Source organism: Tauraco erythrolophus, chromosome 1, assembly GCF_009769465.1.
Source record: "Tauraco erythrolophus isolate bTauEry1 chromosome 1, bTauEry1.pri, whole genome shotgun sequence".
Classification (NCBI taxonomy): Eukaryota; Metazoa; Chordata; class Aves; order Musophagiformes; family Musophagidae; genus Tauraco; species Tauraco erythrolophus.
The window spans coordinates 102,611,240-102,629,120 of NC_141465.1; the positions used below are offsets into that span (position 1 = coordinate 102,611,240).

The 17,881-nt window shown below is 41.7% G+C and overlaps 1 protein-coding gene across 1 annotated transcript in view; it reads left to right on the top strand.

The window, feature by feature from the left end:
• The first annotated feature begins 5,095 nt into the window (after positions 1 to 5,095).
• DNAJC15 (DnaJ heat shock protein family (Hsp40) member C15) overlaps positions 5,096 to 17,881 on the top strand; it is a 31,082-nt gene continuing 18,296 nt past the window's right edge. Inside the window, exons 1-3 of the mRNA XM_086611863.1 lie at positions 5,096 to 5,272; positions 12,248 to 12,299; positions 14,160 to 14,233. Of these exons, the coding sequence (XP_086467989.1) occupies positions 5,171 to 5,272; positions 12,248 to 12,299; positions 14,160 to 14,233 (228 nt within the window). The 5' untranslated portion in view covers positions 5,096 to 5,170. The remainder of the gene's footprint in view (positions 5,273 to 12,247; positions 12,300 to 14,159; positions 14,234 to 17,881) is intronic.

Genomic DNA, 17,881 nt, shown 5'->3' on the forward strand with positions numbered 1-17,881 from the left:
GTATCTAGTCAACCAAAGGTGTCATACAGACAATTGTTATAGTATCTAGAAAGAACATTACATTCTTTGTTGTTTAATGCTTCAGAAAACATTACTTCAAGAAATTAATAGAAGTCCACAGCTCATGCCTCTTTTTGCCTTTCTAGCATATTGCAGTAATTAAAGAAAAATACAAATGCTTTTAGGAGCAACGAACTCTTCCAACCTCTAATCCTAGAGCAGTGTCTGGGAAGATTTATTCCTTATTCATTTGTATGCACACGACAATTCAGCAAGGCTCAAGTACTGACTCTACCAATTTTAAACGATACGCCTTATGATTTCCTTGATAACTCTCAATTATACTCTCTTCTCTGCCTGACCTCAGGATCTTTAATCTTCGGCATGAAAGTTTAGTCCGCGCCAGTCTAATGTCACTGGTCAGGTGCTACGCTTACAGGTACTTTGGAAATTCCCAGTGGTAAAGAGTAAATCCAAAAGGCCCCCTCTCCTTGTTACCAATTTCGCAAGCTTTAACTTGGTATCTGCTTCTAGATTCTCCTTCCTTCCTGACAGAGACTCTTGCCAGCATTGATCCTGACTGCGACATGGAATAGTGTAGCACAGACTGTTTAGGAAAGTCATTTACAGGAAAAGTATGCAGACAATTAACTTAAATGGCACAACAAATATAGACAACATTGCTACACATTAATAGTGACAATATGCTGGAACATACCAATGTTTAGAATTAAATTAAAATAGTAATGGACAGATTGTCTCTACCAGCACCATCCTGTGCATAGCGTAGCACACAGCTGTGCCATGCTGAGAGGAGCTTCGGGAGAGAACCACAACCAAAGACCCAGCTGCTTTCGTTCCTCCCCTCCCTTCTTCCAAGGGAAACAACCTACAGTCTTTCACTTCCAGCAAAAGATTTCTTTTCCTTGTGTTGACTATGTGGTTGGCTCTGCTCAATCTACATTCTCCCCGAGTCTCACTGTCCAGAAAGTGGCACTAGTAGCATAGCTGGTGATAGGAGGAGGACATTCAGAGCAAAGCTTTCCATCTCAGAGCTTGCCTAGATGTATTTGAATGACCATAAGTATGGCCCAGTGACTTTACAGGCCAAGTTTTGCTATCCTTACAACGACAGGTTTCCGGAGTGCATTGATGATAACTTCCTTGCAGAGAGGTGATCAAGGAGCTGACAAGGAGAGATGTTATTCTGGATCTGATAGTTACAAACGGGAAAGAACTTGGCTGCAGTGACAGTGAGATAGCAGAATTAGGGCAAAATAGCAGAATCACAATCCTGGACTTAAAGAGAGCAGACTTTGACCTGTTTGGGGGTCTCAGGGATTTGCTTGGAAGGATCCCATGGGATATAGTACTGAAGAGGAGTCCAGGAGAACTGTTAGAATTTCAAGGATCCCTACCTAAAAGCTGAAGAACAGTCCATCCTGATAGCAGGAAGTCAAACAAAAGTGATAGGAAGCCTTTGAGGATGCTGGCCTGGATAGGCACACCCTCCTTTGGGTTAAAAACTGGCTGGATGGCCGGGCCCAAAGAGTGGTGGTAAATGGGGCTAAATCCAGCTGGAGGCCGGTCACCAGTGGGGTTCCCCAGGGCTCAGTGCTGGGTCCAGTTCTGTTTAACATCTTTATCAATGACCTGGATGAGGGGATTGAATGTACCCTCAGTAAATTTGCGGACGACACCAAGCTGGGAGGCTGTGTCGATCTGCTCGAGGGTAGGGAGGCCCTTCAGAGGGATTTGAACAGACTGGATCGTTGGACTGAGGCCAATGGCATGAGCTTTAATAAGGCCAAGCGCAGAGTCCTTCACTTGGGGTATAAAAACCCCAAGCATCGCTATAGGCTCGGGGAAGAGTGGCTGGAGAGCTGCCTGGCGGAGAAGGACCTGGGGGTGTTGGTTGACTACCGGCTTGATATGAGCCAGCAGTGTGCCCAGGTGGCCAAAAAGGCCAATGGGATACTGGCGTGTATCAAGAATAGTGTGACCAGCAGGAGCAGGGAAGTGATCCTGCCCCTGTACTCGGCACTGGTGAGGCCGCACCTGGAATATTGTGTCCAGTTTTGGGCCCCTCGCTTTAAGAGAGATATTGAGCTCCTGGAGCGAGTCCAAAGAAGGGCGACTAAACTGGTCAAGGGGCTGGAAAATAAAACTTATGAGGAGCGGCTGAGGGAGTTGGGGCTGTTTAGCCTAGAGAAGAGGAGGCTGAGGGGAGACCTGATTACAGCCTACAAATACTTGAGAAGGGATGGTGGGGAGGTAGGGGAAGGGCTCTTTACATTAGTGATGGGTGATAGAACAAGAGGAAATGGGTATAAGCTTAGTCAGGGGAGATTCAGGTTGGATGTTAGAAAGTATTTCTTCTCTGAAAGGGTTGTCAGCCACTGGAATAGGCTGCCCAGGGAGGTGGTTGAGTCCCCATCCCTGGATGTGTTTAAGAATAGGGTGGATGATCTACTTAGGGATATGATTTAATGGGGATTAGGGATGGTTGGACTGGATGATCTCTAAGGTCTTTTCCAACCTAGAAATCTATGAATATGAATCTATGAACAAGCTGCTCTTCACAGAACTCAAATATAAAAAGGAACTGCACAAGAGGTGGGAGCCGAGGCAGGTGACGTGGGAAGAATACAGAGCCACTGTCTGAACGTACAAGAAGTAGGATCTGAGGAAATACAGGTCATTCAGCCTCACCTCAATCCCAGGGAAGGTGGTGGAGCAAATAATCTCTGGTGGACAAGTTGACCATAGGCCAGCAAAACCTTTGGGATTCCTCACCCTCCTGTATTTCACATGAATTCTATGTGGTACCACTTAGGTAGATTTCATAAATTGTGGTTGTATACCTGGATATTGAAGAAATTCTTCTAAACTACTTTGGGTTTTAGTGGTCCAGAATTACAAAGCACTGTTAAAATTCATTATTGTTGATGTTTTGCTGACTTTTGTCCACTAAGGCTTTCAAGTTCTTCAAAGTAATACAGTTGTTCTTGTTTAGAGCCACCCATGTGTATTTCCTACAGTTGTCTGGCCAAAACACACATGGTGGCTAAAATTAGTAACTCATTCATTTTACTGTCCCATTGGACTCAAAGACACTACTTCTACAAGTAGGTACTTTTCAATATGAGTAAATGTTGCAGAAGCTGGAAAAAAAATAGATATTACCTTCTGCAGTCTTTCACTTCATAGATTTGCCTATTACTTTCTCCTAGTCTTACCTGGCTTCCTTTTATTTCCTGCAATTTCAGTTTTCTCCCCGAAACAAATACAATGTTTCTTCTCTTATGGCTCGTTATCTTTTAACAAAGAGCATTATGTCATCAGGAGAGACATAGATTTTTTTAAACAACTTGCAATAAAATGCAGAAGAGGAAAATTAAGGAAAAAATCCTAAATTCCAATACCTTCAATTTATTGTTTTTAAATTGAGTTTGCTAATCAAAAAAGTAGTAAGTGACATGCTATTCTGCATTACTTCTATGCAAATCAATTAACAAAAAATGGTTAGTTGTGGGCATATTTATTGATTTTAAAATAGGTTTTAAGATTACAAGAAATTCAATTCCACTGAAGGTTTAAAAAATTAATCATATAGGATTGTACGTTCTATGTTAAATGAAGAAGTAAAAAGGAATGTATTTCTTCCTGAACGGATCGTCACACAACTTCCAATGACTTCTGCGCTGTAGAAAGTTAAATTTATACATCTGAGATTAATGAAACGCTATATATGGTCAACTCACCTTTACGGTTAATAGCAGCTGTACTTCAAAAAGATACTTAGAGATGAATTAAAGCAGTTGCCTTTTGGTGTTATAGGATTGATTAGTATCAATTAGATATACAAAACCACGGTATGTGCTCGGAATGATGCCTCAGCGGCAATCGTTGATTTGAAACAGGAGATAAGAAGAGTAATTCTCTTTGTTGAGTCACACCGCTTAGCAATCTGCAGATGAATTCCATTGCCAGTACTGCCAAGCAGGAGAGGAAAACCAGCATAAGGGTTTTCCTTATATTCTGATATATATATATATGTTCCTCTGATATCCTACAGGGTTAATGAGGCCTTCTTGTCCCAGTGGAAGGAAAGAATAGTAGGAGACCCAAAGTCTAACAGCAGCATCCATCTCTTGAGGCTGAAAGAGCTCTGTTTAATATCCTACTCTGAATCTTGGTTGTGAGTTGTCCACGATGTGGACAAAAAACAAGAGCTGTTTTGCTGCTGTACTGAAGAGAGACTGAGCATTCTGCGTTTTGTGACACAGGACTAATGGTGATTGAGAACTTCTGCATATGAGGTATCACTTGAAGATCTTCAGAAGGGTGAACTATGATCCTAAGTGTCAGCGCTTTCAGGAAATCAAAATATAAATATAATGAAACATATACAGACTTCAAATAAGGTGCAAACATAAATACTAAAAAGCATTTTAGTGGTTTTGCTTGTTGGCGGGTTTTTGTCCAGATGAATTTTTATGTTTTCCCCCTTCTTAAATCCTATATTATTTCTTAAGATGGCATCAATCATCTCCGCGTGGCCTTTCATTCTCCCAAGTGTCTTCTCTCCTTCTTCTTACCCTATTTTTTAAGCATGAATTATTTCTCATCCCTTCACCTCTTCCCCTCCCCCCGTCCCTTTCTTTCTTGGCTGCCTTGGGATCCGAACGAGCAGCCACCCCGGCCCTCCTGCTGCTCAAACGAGTCACGACGATAAGCGCACGAAAGCCCAGCCCCCGGTTTCCGACCCAGCGCTAAGCCGGTGGGCTGGGAGGGCATTCCTCAGACACCGGCTCCTTCCCCGCCGTGAGGCGCCATGAGCCTTCCAACCGCCCTTCCTCAGAGACGCCTGAGCGCCCGAGGAGGGGAAGACCTCAGCGGTAAAGCCGGGCAAGGGAGGGAGGAGGACGGGCCGCTGACAGACTCCGCCCGCCGCCACAGCGCCGAGCAGCCCCTCACGGCACCGCGACCGCCTCCCCGCCCGCCCGTCGTACCGACGCCATGACGCACGGAGCACGCGGCTGCGCGAGGCGCCTGGCCCCGCCCCTCTCTCGGAAGAGCGGCGAGGGGAGGAGCTCCGGCGTTCGTCCTTCCGACTGGTTTGTCCCTCCCGCCGACCCGTAGCGCTTCCCCCCCCCCCCCCTCCATCATGGAGGGAGCCGCGGCCTCCTCCGAGGGTCTGCGCTACGCCGAGTACACCAGGATCCCTACGGGCGCCGGCAAGGGCCAAGCCGAGCTGGATCGAGGGCTGGTGAGCGCGCCGGGGGCTGGGCGGAGCGGGGAGGGGGAGGCAGCGCATCCCGCGAGGGGCGGCCGAGGAGAGGGGGGGGAGGGATAACAGCCGCCTCCTCCTTCTCCCCGCTGCCCGCAGAGCCGGGGGCGGGGGTCGCTCCTCCCCCCTCGGCCCGGTGCCGCCGAGGGGTGCCCCCTGCGGGCCCGGGCGGCAGTCGGGCTCCCCAGAGCCGCGAGGCCGGTGCCTGTCCTGCTTCCCAGCGCGGGGCTTCCACACTTCCGTGGGGAAGCGCGGCAGCCGGTCGGGGGATGGGGGCTGCGGGGGTCAGGCGTTGTCCGCCCAGCCTGGGGGTGAGCAGGGGGTCGGGGTGGCGGTACCCGGGGTGAGAAGGCTTGTGCCCCCTCGCCTCAGGCCGTGCGTGGCGCGGGCGGAGCCGCAGCGGGATGCCCGGGAGCGCCTCCGCCCCGGTGTAGGACGCCGTGCTGCTCCCGCGGTCACAGGCATGGGCGAACACGGCCTGAAACTCTGTTCCCCTGCCGTAAAGAGGTGATGCCTGTGGTATTTTCACGTACCGTGCAAGTTTTATTACCGCAGGATCGAGTGTTAAGGCTTTTGTAGAGCTCTGTTTCACAAAAGTAATTTTCACCTGATACTTTGTAACGGGGGAAAGGTCGGGTGGGTCTGGAGCAGAGGCAAAACGCTTCCAAAGTTTTCTATGCCACACCGTGCTCTACAGACAGAAGGATTTTGGAACTTCATCCCACTCCTTCGTTGTGGTCACTTTGAGTAGTTCATGGGACAGTGAGTTCTCTTTGGAAAAGAATTGGGAAAAATACATGAATTGCTGCATAAAGCCCTGGATGGTAATGTTTTCACATTTTTAAAATGGCTTTGAAGATGTATTTGCCTTCATTGTATGTCTGTTGTCTCCACAATATATTTTCTAAAAAAATCTATTTTTTTTTTAAAATCATAGTTCTCTGTAAGTTATTTACTTATTTTTGCTATGGTCTAAGACTTTTTTTCCCAGAGAGTCTTTCTGTGTATTCAACAGCAAGTTGTGTAATCTTAGAAGCTAAGTCTGAAAGTTGTTATTGGCTCATCCATGTACTCTCCCTGTGGAATGCTAACAGGGAGATTGCCAGTGAATTTTGTGGAGTCTTTGGGTCTCTTTACCTATCTGGGATAAATATTACATCTGGGCTTTATATGGCTTGCCTTGTGGTGTGAGTTGTTTTGTTAGGCTCTTACTAAGGTCCAGAGACTGTTGGGTCTTTAGACGGCTGGAATCTGGATTGTTGCAATTTGTTATTGAAATTTATTCTTTACCCAGGCTTTTCAGTAGAGAATGCAGTATTTTTCAGGCACGTATACCTTGTAAACTGTTAGCATACAGCTGGCAGGAGAAGCTATTTCAGAGGTCCTCTGAATGGTGTTATGTAGATAGTGGAAGAAAGGACAGTATCCATACTTACTGCATTCCTGGCTAAGGAGTTCAGAAGGAGGTCAAGTTGTGTGTAACCAAATTGTAAAATTTTGCCAGAGAGAAATAGCAACATCAACTGTAGTGCTGTGCACCTGTTCCTCTGATATCCTACAGGGTTAATGAGGCCTTCTTGTCCCAGTGGAAGGAAAGAATAGTAGGAGACCCAAAGTCTAACAGCAGCATCCATCTCTTGAGGCTGAAAGAGCTCTGTTTAATATCCTACTCTGAATCTTGGTTGTGAGTTGTCCACGATGTTCGATGAAGTTGCTTGATCATGGTCACTTTTACTCTTGTAGTTGTTTTACAAAAGCATTTGGAGTAATGGAAGAGCAACCGTAGAAGCATAAAGAGTCTCTTCTCAAAAATACAAGCCAGAAACCATTGTTAATTAATACATACTCAAGAAGATTGGTTTGAATACTTTATGATAATGCTTCTATTAGTGAAGCTGTTACTCTGGTACCATTTTCTATGAAAAATTGTCAGAAACTTTCAGTGTAGCTTTATATATAAACAAAAAAATACTATAAAATAAATGACACTAATTGACATGAGAATTGGGTTAAGTATGGCGGAGACAGCATCTACCTGAAATTACTTTTAATTCACTGTTGGAAAACAAATTAAATTTCAGAAGAAGGTAAGACTGGAAGGAAGACATTAGATTATGAAATCAAATCTGTTGCAGGTATTTTATAATATAACCTCACTTCAAAATGTATGCTGGCTCCATATAGAGTTAATTAGGTGATTTGCTCTGAAGCAGTCCTCCAATAACCTGTAGCTACTCTTCTGAGGAGCAGAAGCCTTATTCTAGCTTCCATACCAAACAATCGTTTATTCCAAGTCAAGAATTTTTATTTAAGGGAAGATGTAGTTTCAGAAATACTTTTGTATGCTTGGTTAATATTGTTGTATATCCTACTTCTTAGTGGCATACAGCACTCTTAAACACCACCAAACCTTCTTAAAATGAAGTTTTTAGGTAAGCAGTTTACACTTGTGTACTTATTTGTATAGAAGTACATACTTCCTATGTTACTGATCCATGATTAAGCATGGACTAATTACAAAATGCCCTCCAACCCTTCACAACAAATTATGCTTTTTTTTTTTGTTGTTGTTGTTGTTTCGCTGTAGGTTTCTGAGGCAAAAGACTGTAAAGCTCTTGCTGTGTGTCTAAAAGCTAGTTGTCAGAAGAGCAGAATATTTTTCATTTGATCAAGAAGGGTGTTTTCACTGACTGTGGTAGAAGAACCAGTGTATAAAATCCAAATCCTGTGCAAGCAGGTGTGTTTTAACATTTGTTAAGGTGGTTCTTGTAGCCTGTGGTCAGATGTAATAGTGTTGTGCTGAAACTTTAAAATTATGCACTTGAAAATCTCCTTCTGTTTATAAGTTTAACTTTTTATCTACTTCATAGAAGGAGAAGCTGCACTGGTAAGAATTACAGAAGTCGTTATATTTTTTTAGTATGGTTAAGTTAGCAGAGTGTTGTGGATTAGGAATTTGCAAAAAGAAGATCTCAATCTTTCCTGTTGCTTCTGCTAAAAAATTAAGGCTACTGCAAAATTAGATAATAAAGGATTAGGCTACAGATCTCTGTATGCTAACAGTATATGACGTATACCTCTGATCATACTGTATGTTAATTAATATGCTTTATCCTCTTTTGTTTGTGAAATACTTGGGTAAGTCAGGTCTTGCAATTGCCTTTCCAATGTTTATGTTTTTCTATACATGTTTCTGAAAAGAATTAGAATCATGTTTTGTGTATTTAGCAAAACTATTTGTTTTCTGTGTCGAAGAGGGCTTGTTACTGAAAACTGAACTACATAGTAAAATTAAAATACTGAGATCAGCAGAATTGCTGATGACTAACCTTTGGGAGCTGATTCATTGAATAAAGAAAGGGACAGATGTTACTTTTTAGTCTTTTTTTCTTTATTTTTCCCTCTTGGATCTTAACAGAATTCTTTAATTTAAAACCTATGTCTTAGAAATTTCTTAATGGCATTTTTCGAGATGGGGGAAGGTCAATTCTGTCATAATTGAAAGTCAGTAAGTATTTATTTATTTTTTTTAGCCTTTATAAGTCTGAAATAAAATGCATTTTCAAGCAATGGGAACCAAAATGATCGTGGTGGTAGTTGTATTAGCATGCTGTAAATGAACCAATCCCTTCCACAGTGATAGTGAGTTGCTTTCGTTTAATATTGACATGAAAGGAGTGCGTTTAATTAAAGCTTTGCATTTTATACTCCACATTTCAAAGCATCAGGCTAACCTTGACGTATTCTTCTAAATGATAAACTGAGTTAAGCGAGCGTGGAAAGGAAAGTTGAGTCAAGCTGGACTTAAAGGACTTACTAGTTAGACTTTACTGTGTCAATAAAAGACAAACCCTGAAGTCTTTCTTGCATAGATTCAAATTCAGTTTTTACCACATGTGTATAGTTAGGATATATTCACACCATAACAAATATTCAAGGTGCTTTGGTATGACAAGTTACTGCTTCTGTACTACTATGTGGCAAGTGACTCTTCTCTAACCTGCTCATAACAGAAATAAGCTGAGTTACTGTAAACCAGTGTTTCTCAGCTTTTCTGGTGGTTTTACCTCACTTCAAGATGTGGATGATCTTTCGTGCCTCTCTGGCTTGAGCTTCCCATCACTTTTACCTAGTTTTCTGACTTGTCTTCATATTCCTGTTGATCCTCCGTACTGTTCCTAATCCGGAGCTGCTGCCATGCTTCTTTTTAACCTGCTATTTTCCACTAGCTTGCCGCTAACTGCTCGTGCTTTCCACTGAGATTGAAATAATGCATCCCAGTGGACGTGGCAGACTCTATCAAAAGCCCTCGGGGGGGTCCCTGCGTTGTGTTCCCAGACTACTGTGCAAAAACACTTAGGCTGTTTCTGCACTGAACTGACAAGAGTCCAGGTGTTATTTATTAGCCTGGTCTCTGTGCTTGGCCTTACCTGTGGTGAGGTGTCTGCTGCTAATGCCTTACCAGTGGCAGCACACCTTGCTTTAAGCTACTGACTTAAACCAACTTTTGGTGTCAAAACAAGTATAACTTAATTTGGACAAGGACAAGCTAATAAATATATATATTTCCTTTTTTTTTTTTTTTTTTTTTTTGCTAGAGTGATCTCTTTCACACATTGTTGAGCTCCTAATTGACTGTAACCACTTAGTAAAAGATGCTTGCTGTCACTCTGAACAAGTCAAGGAAAGTCTCTATTGAATATAAACCCATGGTCACAAACCAGAGAACAGAATAATATGGAATTTCTGTAGGGTTGTGATATTTTCAGAAATGTGACTGTTTCTGTTAGTGTCTAACCAGAGGAATTAGAATAATTTTTTAGAAGGCTTTGAATATTGAGAGCCTTGGAACACCAATTTGTGAGAAGAAACGGAAAGAGTTTTAGTTCAGTGAGATGAACAGTGTGCCTCTCTATTTTATATCCCCTACCATTTAAGGTAACATACTTATATTTTTTCATGGTCTCAAGATGAGGGGAAATTTTGTGGAACTGGAAGGAACAACAGACATAAACCTACTACATTATTTTTATGTTCAGAAGTGAATGCTAATATCAAGACTGAAGACTACGCTGAAATGGGAGAGTTAGGTTACTAGAATGGGATAGACAAGCAGATTTTTAAGGCCAAAACTCCTCCAGTCTTAACTTTGGAGCTGCACTTGCAATACGTTTAGTGAGTTTCTTTTTTTCTACTAGAAACCTCTAGTCAATTGCATTATTATGTTATGCAAATAGCTAGAATAACCCCATCTGGGTATATGGGAGGTAGGTACTTAGTTAAAATGCATAGAATCCAGAAGCTAGATCTATCCAGAAGATAGATATAGAGCTTCTTCTAGATGAGCTCAGAGCAGGCTACCACTTTTTCCTTACTGAGCTCAATACTACAGGCAGCAGTCGCGGATATTTGCCTTCAGAGCTGAAGCCGTAGGAGCTGCTGGGTGTGATGCCTACATCTTGTACAGCTGCCCATTTGCTGAGACACCTGTGTTCTGGCCTAATAGCCAGCTCTAGAAGACTTTAGAACCTCTGTTTCCCAACTCTTCCTCTCCTCCTTCTCTGTCTAGAAATGAGATTAGGTACAACCAAAGACAGAGAATTTTAGCCCCGGAAATCTTAGTAGCAAAGGCAGCTTGGTTCCAAATTCAGTTTATTAGGGCGCTCACATTGAAATTTGGGCTTTAGGTCCTGCTGTCACATTTGTTGATAGAAAACGTGTAAACCAGTTATTGGGTAAGTGCAGAAATAAGTCATGCATAGAAGAGTCAGTCTGGTGATAAAAGCATTTTCACTGTTGTTATGTTTGGAATTTAGGCTAAACATGCCTAATCTGATTTCTCATGTTTCCTGGGGAGTTCAAGGCATTATTGAACTATCATGTATTAAGACAGGTAGTGCCACAGATGACTCCCTCTCATTTGTTTCAAAGATTACATGTAGGCTTTGCAGAAGTGGAGAGATGCCCCCAACACTTGCAATGCTTATTACCCTTCTTGAATTCTGTAAATGTGTGAGAAGTCGGTCCTGTCTTCAAGGTTTACTACATATCTTTCAGCAGCTTCTTGTTCCACATGGAGATACTTTTTATTGTCCTTCGTGAGATGCCTGACTTTTTTCAAGCACTGTGTAGGAAAATACAGTGTATCTTAAACTGGGGGTTTTGAGTTAGTAAAAGGCAGGAGTTACTGTTGTCTAAATCGGCTGTTCAAGTCTCTTTTGTGGGTTTGGTTCCAAGAGCCCAGTTAGACTTAAAGCGAGTTTTAGCTGATAATGAACACTGAAATCTGTCAGAAGTCTACCAATTTAGAAATATTTGTACTATAAGATAGAGTCCAGCCAGTGATGTAATGAAGAGATTGATGGACTTCATTTGTTTACTGGGGCTTTCATGACTCAAAGCGTGAAAGATTGTCCCCCCCCATGGCAGGGGGGTTGGAACTAGATGATCTTTGAGGTCCCTTCCAACCCAAACCATTCTATGATTCTAAGATGGAAGACACTAATGTACATTTGTGGCCATAGTGTTAAAGTTACTATTCCAGTACTGTTTTCAAGTAATGTCATGATGAGATTCCCCATGAAAGACTTTGCAAAACAGTATTTTTTTTTTTAGCTTTTCATGTTTTTATAATAAACTGATACTTTCTGCTATGTACTGTGTGGAACTAGTCTGCACAAATAATTTCAAGTAATCCTGAATGGTTGTGTGCCTTGTGTTTTTGTCATCACATACTTTGAGCTGCTTTGTCTGTGTTTGTTCACTGATTTGCTAGTGGGTAGTTCCAAGTTAATTCTGATGCATTGCCATGGGTTAATGGGTCTGAACTATAAAATCTAACACAGCCTGTGGTATACAGAACTTACTTTTATCTTTCTTGTAAATTACTTCTGAAATGTCCACGTCGGACATCGGAATTTGCGTGTTATTCTGATTCCTGTTTTTCTGCTTTAGGCCAGAACTATGATAGCAGTTGGACTTGGTGTTGCAACTGTCGCGTTTGCAGGTAAGCTAAATTACCAGCTGAATGTAGAACTGTCCCTTGTGAACTGCTGTTTCCAAAAGAATTGATGAAGTTTTTATTAATAAAAATATTGGAAAGGTTGATTGAAAGTGCTGCGGAGAATTGTGTCCAGTTATAGTTCCTGTCCCTTCAAAGTCCTTGATGTATTTTTCCAAAGTTCCTTTTCAAAAGTCACAGCTGGAGAAAGTAATTTTATGGGCAGCAGCTAAAAGATTCCATCTGCTTTTTGCCTGCAAAATGTAATGTGAAAAGTTTACTTTGTTTATTAATAGCATATTGCAAGGTGGAGGCTCTTCAGTACAGAAGAGTGCAACAGGATCTTGTGATGTGAAGGTGTGGCTTGACAAATTCAGATAGAGAAAAGTGGAAAGTTTTAGTGACTCCAGTGATTTATCATACTAAACTGTTCCCATAGTACCTTGTTTGTTACCTGAACTCCGCATCTGGACTGTATATTCTTCTGAAAAATAGGTTCTAGTCTGAACACAAGGCATGGACATAACATGATTTATACTTTGGGTTACTCAGACTAGATAACTGTGGTTTATGCTGGTTTTGAAATACACAGATCAAGAATAGAAGCAATAGAGGAACAAGTTGCAACAGACTTCAGCAGGTGTTTGCTAGGTACAGCAGTGGTTTTTCTGATTAGGGACAGGAAAGACAAGATCTTTGGTGATGTAAACCCATTAAGCAGTTGATTTATCTATGTGTTTGTATAGAAGCAGAAGAGGAATGGTTTAGAATTTCTTCTGCTGGTTGAGCAGCTAGCAAAGAAGTGGTAACAAAGCATTAAGGGGAAGGTGAGGTAATATATTAGTATATCACAGCATTTCAGCAGTGATACTCTAACGGTGGTTTTAACTTCTGTGTTAACATAGGCTGAGGTTTAGATGACTAAAATAAAATAAGCTATGGACACATCATATATTTAGGAATGAAAGCAAGATGCTATTTGAGTGAAGCAGAGCCACATTTTACAAAACGTTTTTCCGTTGTGTATAATAGTAAGTTACATTGCTAATGACTAGTTAATCAAAACAGTAATTGGGGAGAGGGGACTTGCAGGAAAAATCCTCCAGTAACAGGGCACAAATCTTGATTCTGAAGTTGATAGACCTGCTTTGTGCTTTGAAGAATGCAGTCTATTAGAGTTCCCTCTAGCCTTTCCTAGTTATAGACTTTCACTGCCAGTGGGGAGTTGAACGACTCTGAATCCCAGAAGATCTTCTCTTTGTAAGAAAATAAAAAGTGCAGTACTTAGAAAATGTGTGGTTAAGCATACAACATCACAGCAAGAAACATGTAGTACATAGATTTCTTTTTTTGAAGACATAACCTTTGAACAGTATTTAATAAATAATGTATATACAAAGCTAATGTTTCGTACTGCCCTTTTTCTTAAAGTTCACAAGGCAGATATCTTCATTTATCATGCTGAGATGCATTTAAATCTATTTATTTTGTGAGCAAACACAATGAATCTTCACAGTCCATGACTAGGTTTTTAGATGAAGTATATTAAACTTCTCTCTCCCCCTCACCCAATAGTACCAAGATTGAAAAATATAAACCATAGCAAGTTTACTGTGGGACTTTGGCTGGACAGGATCCAAAACTGGCTGTTGAGGGAACATCTTGAAAAGCAGTAAAGTGCAACGGTGCTGTACAGCAGATGAATGAGACAAAAAGATTAACAAGGAAGGATTTTGATTTTTTTTTTTTTTTTTTAAAGCCAAAATTCTTTCTGCTGTAAGCTGATGAACATAAGGTAGAGACATGTTTCCCCCCCACACCTTTTAGGGAATGTTTATAATTTTGTTTAACTTCGATCTTTTTCAGGTCGTTATGCTTTCCACCTTTGGAAACCGTTGGAGCAGGCAATTACCGAGACAGCAAAGAGGATTTCAACTTCTGTAAGTTTAGAGGTTACTTTATGCTAAATTTATGAATTTTATATTTTAAAGTATTTAGAAAGGAGACATTTTGTGTTAAATACAGTAAGTACCAGATAGTATGCCAGAACATACACAGGAAGGAGTATCCTGGGAAAAAAATAATCTATCTGGTATGTTTTAAATCCCTGTAGATGAAACTATATCAAAAGATGTTTGTGAGTTTGATAAACAGTTCTGATTTTCCTGGTGATGTTCCATGTTTCAGAACTCTTTGCTAGTAAGTGTATGATAAATTGTTGAAGTGTGCTGTGAGAAAATAGCTAATTCCTAGAGACCACAGAGTGATGACATGCAGTTTCATTTCAGGAAGCTAAAAATGAAAGAATTCAGTCATTTTTCTTTCAGATACAGTGTTAAAAATCAAGAAGGCAAATTGATAATCTTCTAGGAAAGGTTGCTGTAGAAATGGGGGAGCTTGTTTTCTTCTTTACATTTAAGTGGGGTTTTTTTTGGTGTTCCCTGGCTAATTTGAACTTTTAACTAAGTTTTTATTCTTTGTTTTGCCCTACATATTTAAAAATATAATAATGAGGTGAAAAATCAAAAGATAGAGTTTTGTGAGAGGAGCATACGTAGGGAATATTCGAGAGTGTTTACTTCTTGCTTCAGTGGCTACACTCCTCTGGTAAATAGGTAAATATGTTCCATTCCTGTTTGATTAAAGTAATTCCCAATGAGGTAGACTGCTTGTGGCAGTGCGTTCTTCCAGAGTTCTGCGTCTGTGAACGCTTATCCACAGTGGAAGGAATACAGTTCCACTCTTGATGCTGATGAGTGAGGGTGTTGAGGGAGTAGTTGTTGCAGATTATTATTTCCTGAAAAATATATTAAAGGTAGATTGTTTGTATTTTTTGGTTGTGGGTTTATTTTTTTTTTAAGTGATGATTATCATTGTACCTATTTATGTGAGGCTAGTTGCAACACAGAGCTTGTCTGTATACTGTCTATACAGTATATAGACAACATGATAGGGTCCAAATTGATTTGCCACCTGTACTTCGTGTTCATATGATGAAGGTGCGAGCTTGATCAATGCAAGCTTCCTGGGGAGGGAAAGAGTTGAAACATGGGCTGTCCTCTTGGGACTGGTGCATGCTTATTTTTAATTGCGATGTCTATCAGCCAGAAGCAGTGCTTCTGGATCAGTTTTTGCTTTCTGTTCCTCTACTGCATTACTGTTGTGACACCAATTTGTTTTTTTTTCCTTTTCAAAGTAACTTTTTGAGAGATTCCCAAGTTGCCTGCCAAAATGGCAGAGGAGACTTTAGGTACTGTGAATTAAATTGCTTTCATATGCTGTAGACACGGTCTGACTTGCAGGCTTGCTTAGAAGTAGCTAGCAATAAGGACATGTGGCTTCAGAGTAGGGAGTGCTTCAATCTTCACCCTCCCTCCCCAGCAGTTTTACTCCAGCATTTCTTCGTCTATCCATTTGTAGATACAGGCTAGAGAATCTAAATTCAGACGTGTTCACATAAGAAAGTAGGCAGTGACTCTTTTTAACACATTGAAATGTGACGTGCTGCTGCAGAGAGAGGTGTCTGTTCCTAGGAAACTGTACCCTTCAGTACTGGTATGCTGGCTCAGCCAAGCTCATTACAGGCCTATCTGATTTTTACCACAGTGACTTTCAGAGTCCTGCAGAATTCATGAACAACCATAAAGAGCAACCCAGGAGCTTCTGCATTCTCAGTGTTACTAGTCCCTGGAGCTACATTCTCTGTCTGCTTTCACATCTACCTTACAGTCAAGAATTGTATGTGGATCTCCAGTAGAGTATCTCTTCTCTTATTCTGTTTCTGAGCTTGAAATTACAAGTTTTCATTGTAACACAAGACCTACTGAAGACAGTAAAAACTCTCTCTTCTGATTTGCCATTAAGTCTATGTATAGTCAGCTTTACATTTGTGAGGGCAATGACAATATTTTTTTTTACAATCATAGTCCAAATTTAAGATCTTTGTATAATTCTTAGCCAATGTTATTTGTTCATTACTACACTACAGCTACTACTTTCTTGGATTGTAATTTTATCCAAGTTTTTTTCTTCTCCTTTTAACAAGGAATTATTTTCTATTTATAATCTTTCTTTAAAACAGTAGAGAAAACACTAGATACATAAATCCGATGTAAGTGCTTGTTGTCCAAACTTAGTATTTTACTGGTTTTTACATTATTTTGTTTGGGGAATTTGAGGTTACTAAGGATAATTAGCACTTTCATAATGTTTCTTTATGCATATTGCCATCCAAACTATGCTAACAAAGGAAAACAGCACTTCTATCTGTGTTTACTGGAAAAATCATAGAGTCATGGAATGGTTTGAGTTGGAAGGGACCTCAAAGATCATCTAGTTCCAACCCCCCTGCTGTGGACAGGGACACCTTCCCCTAGATCAGGTCACTCAAAGCCTCATCCAATCTGGCCTTGAACACTTCCAGGGATGGGGCATCCACAACTTCTCTGGGAAACCTGTTCCACTGCCTCACTACTGTAAGAGCGAAGAATTTATTTCTTATATCTAATTTAAATCTGCCCTCTTTCAGTTGAAAGCCATTGCCCCTTGTTCTATCACTACATGCGCTTGTAAAAAGTCCCTCTCCAGCTTTCCTGTAGGTCCCCTTTAAATACTGGAAGGTTGCTATAATGTCTTCCTGGAGCAGGGTGAACAACCCCAACCAGCATTCTCAGCCTGTCTTCATAGGAGAGGTGCTCCAGCCCTTGGATCATCTTCATGGCCCTTCTCTGGACCCGCTCCAGCAGCTCCGTGTCCTTCTTGTGTTGGGGACTCCAGAGCTGAACGCAGTATTCTAGGTGGGGTCTCATGAGAGCATAGTAGAGGGGCAGAATCACCTCCCTCGACCTGCTGGCCACGCTGCTTTGGATGCAGCCCAGGATACAGTTGGCTTTCTGGGCTGCCAGTGCACATTGCCAGCTCATGTTGAGCTTCTCATCCACCAACACTCCCAAGTCCTTTTCTTCAGGGCTGCTCTCAATCCATTCTCCACCCAGCCTATATTTGTGCTTGGGATTGCCTCTACCTGCGTGCAGGACCTTGCATTTGGCCTTGTTGAACTTCATGAGGTTCTCACAGGGCCACCTTTCCAGCCTGTCAAGGTCCCTCTGGATGGCATCTCTCCCCTCCAGCATGTCCACAACACCACACAACTTGGTTTCATCTGCAAACTTGCTGAGGGTGCACTCGATCCCACTGTCCATGTCACTGACAAAGATGTTAAACAGCACTGGACCCAGCACTGACCCCTGAGGAACACCACTTATTACTGGTCTCCACTTGCACATCGAGCCTTTGACCACAACACTTTAAGTGTGACCATCCAGCCAATTCCTCATCCACTGAGTGGTCCATCTTTCAGATCCATGTGTCTTCAGTTGAGAGACAAGGATGTTGTGTGGGACAGTATCAAATGCTTTGGACAAGTCCAGGTAGATGTTGTCAGTTGCTGTTCCCTTATCCACCAATGCTGTAACCTCATCATAGAAGGCCACCGCATTAGTCAGGCAGGATTTGCCCTTACTGAAGCCGTGTTGGCTGTCACTGGTTACCTCCTTTTTTTCCATATGCCTTAGTATAGTTTCCAGGAG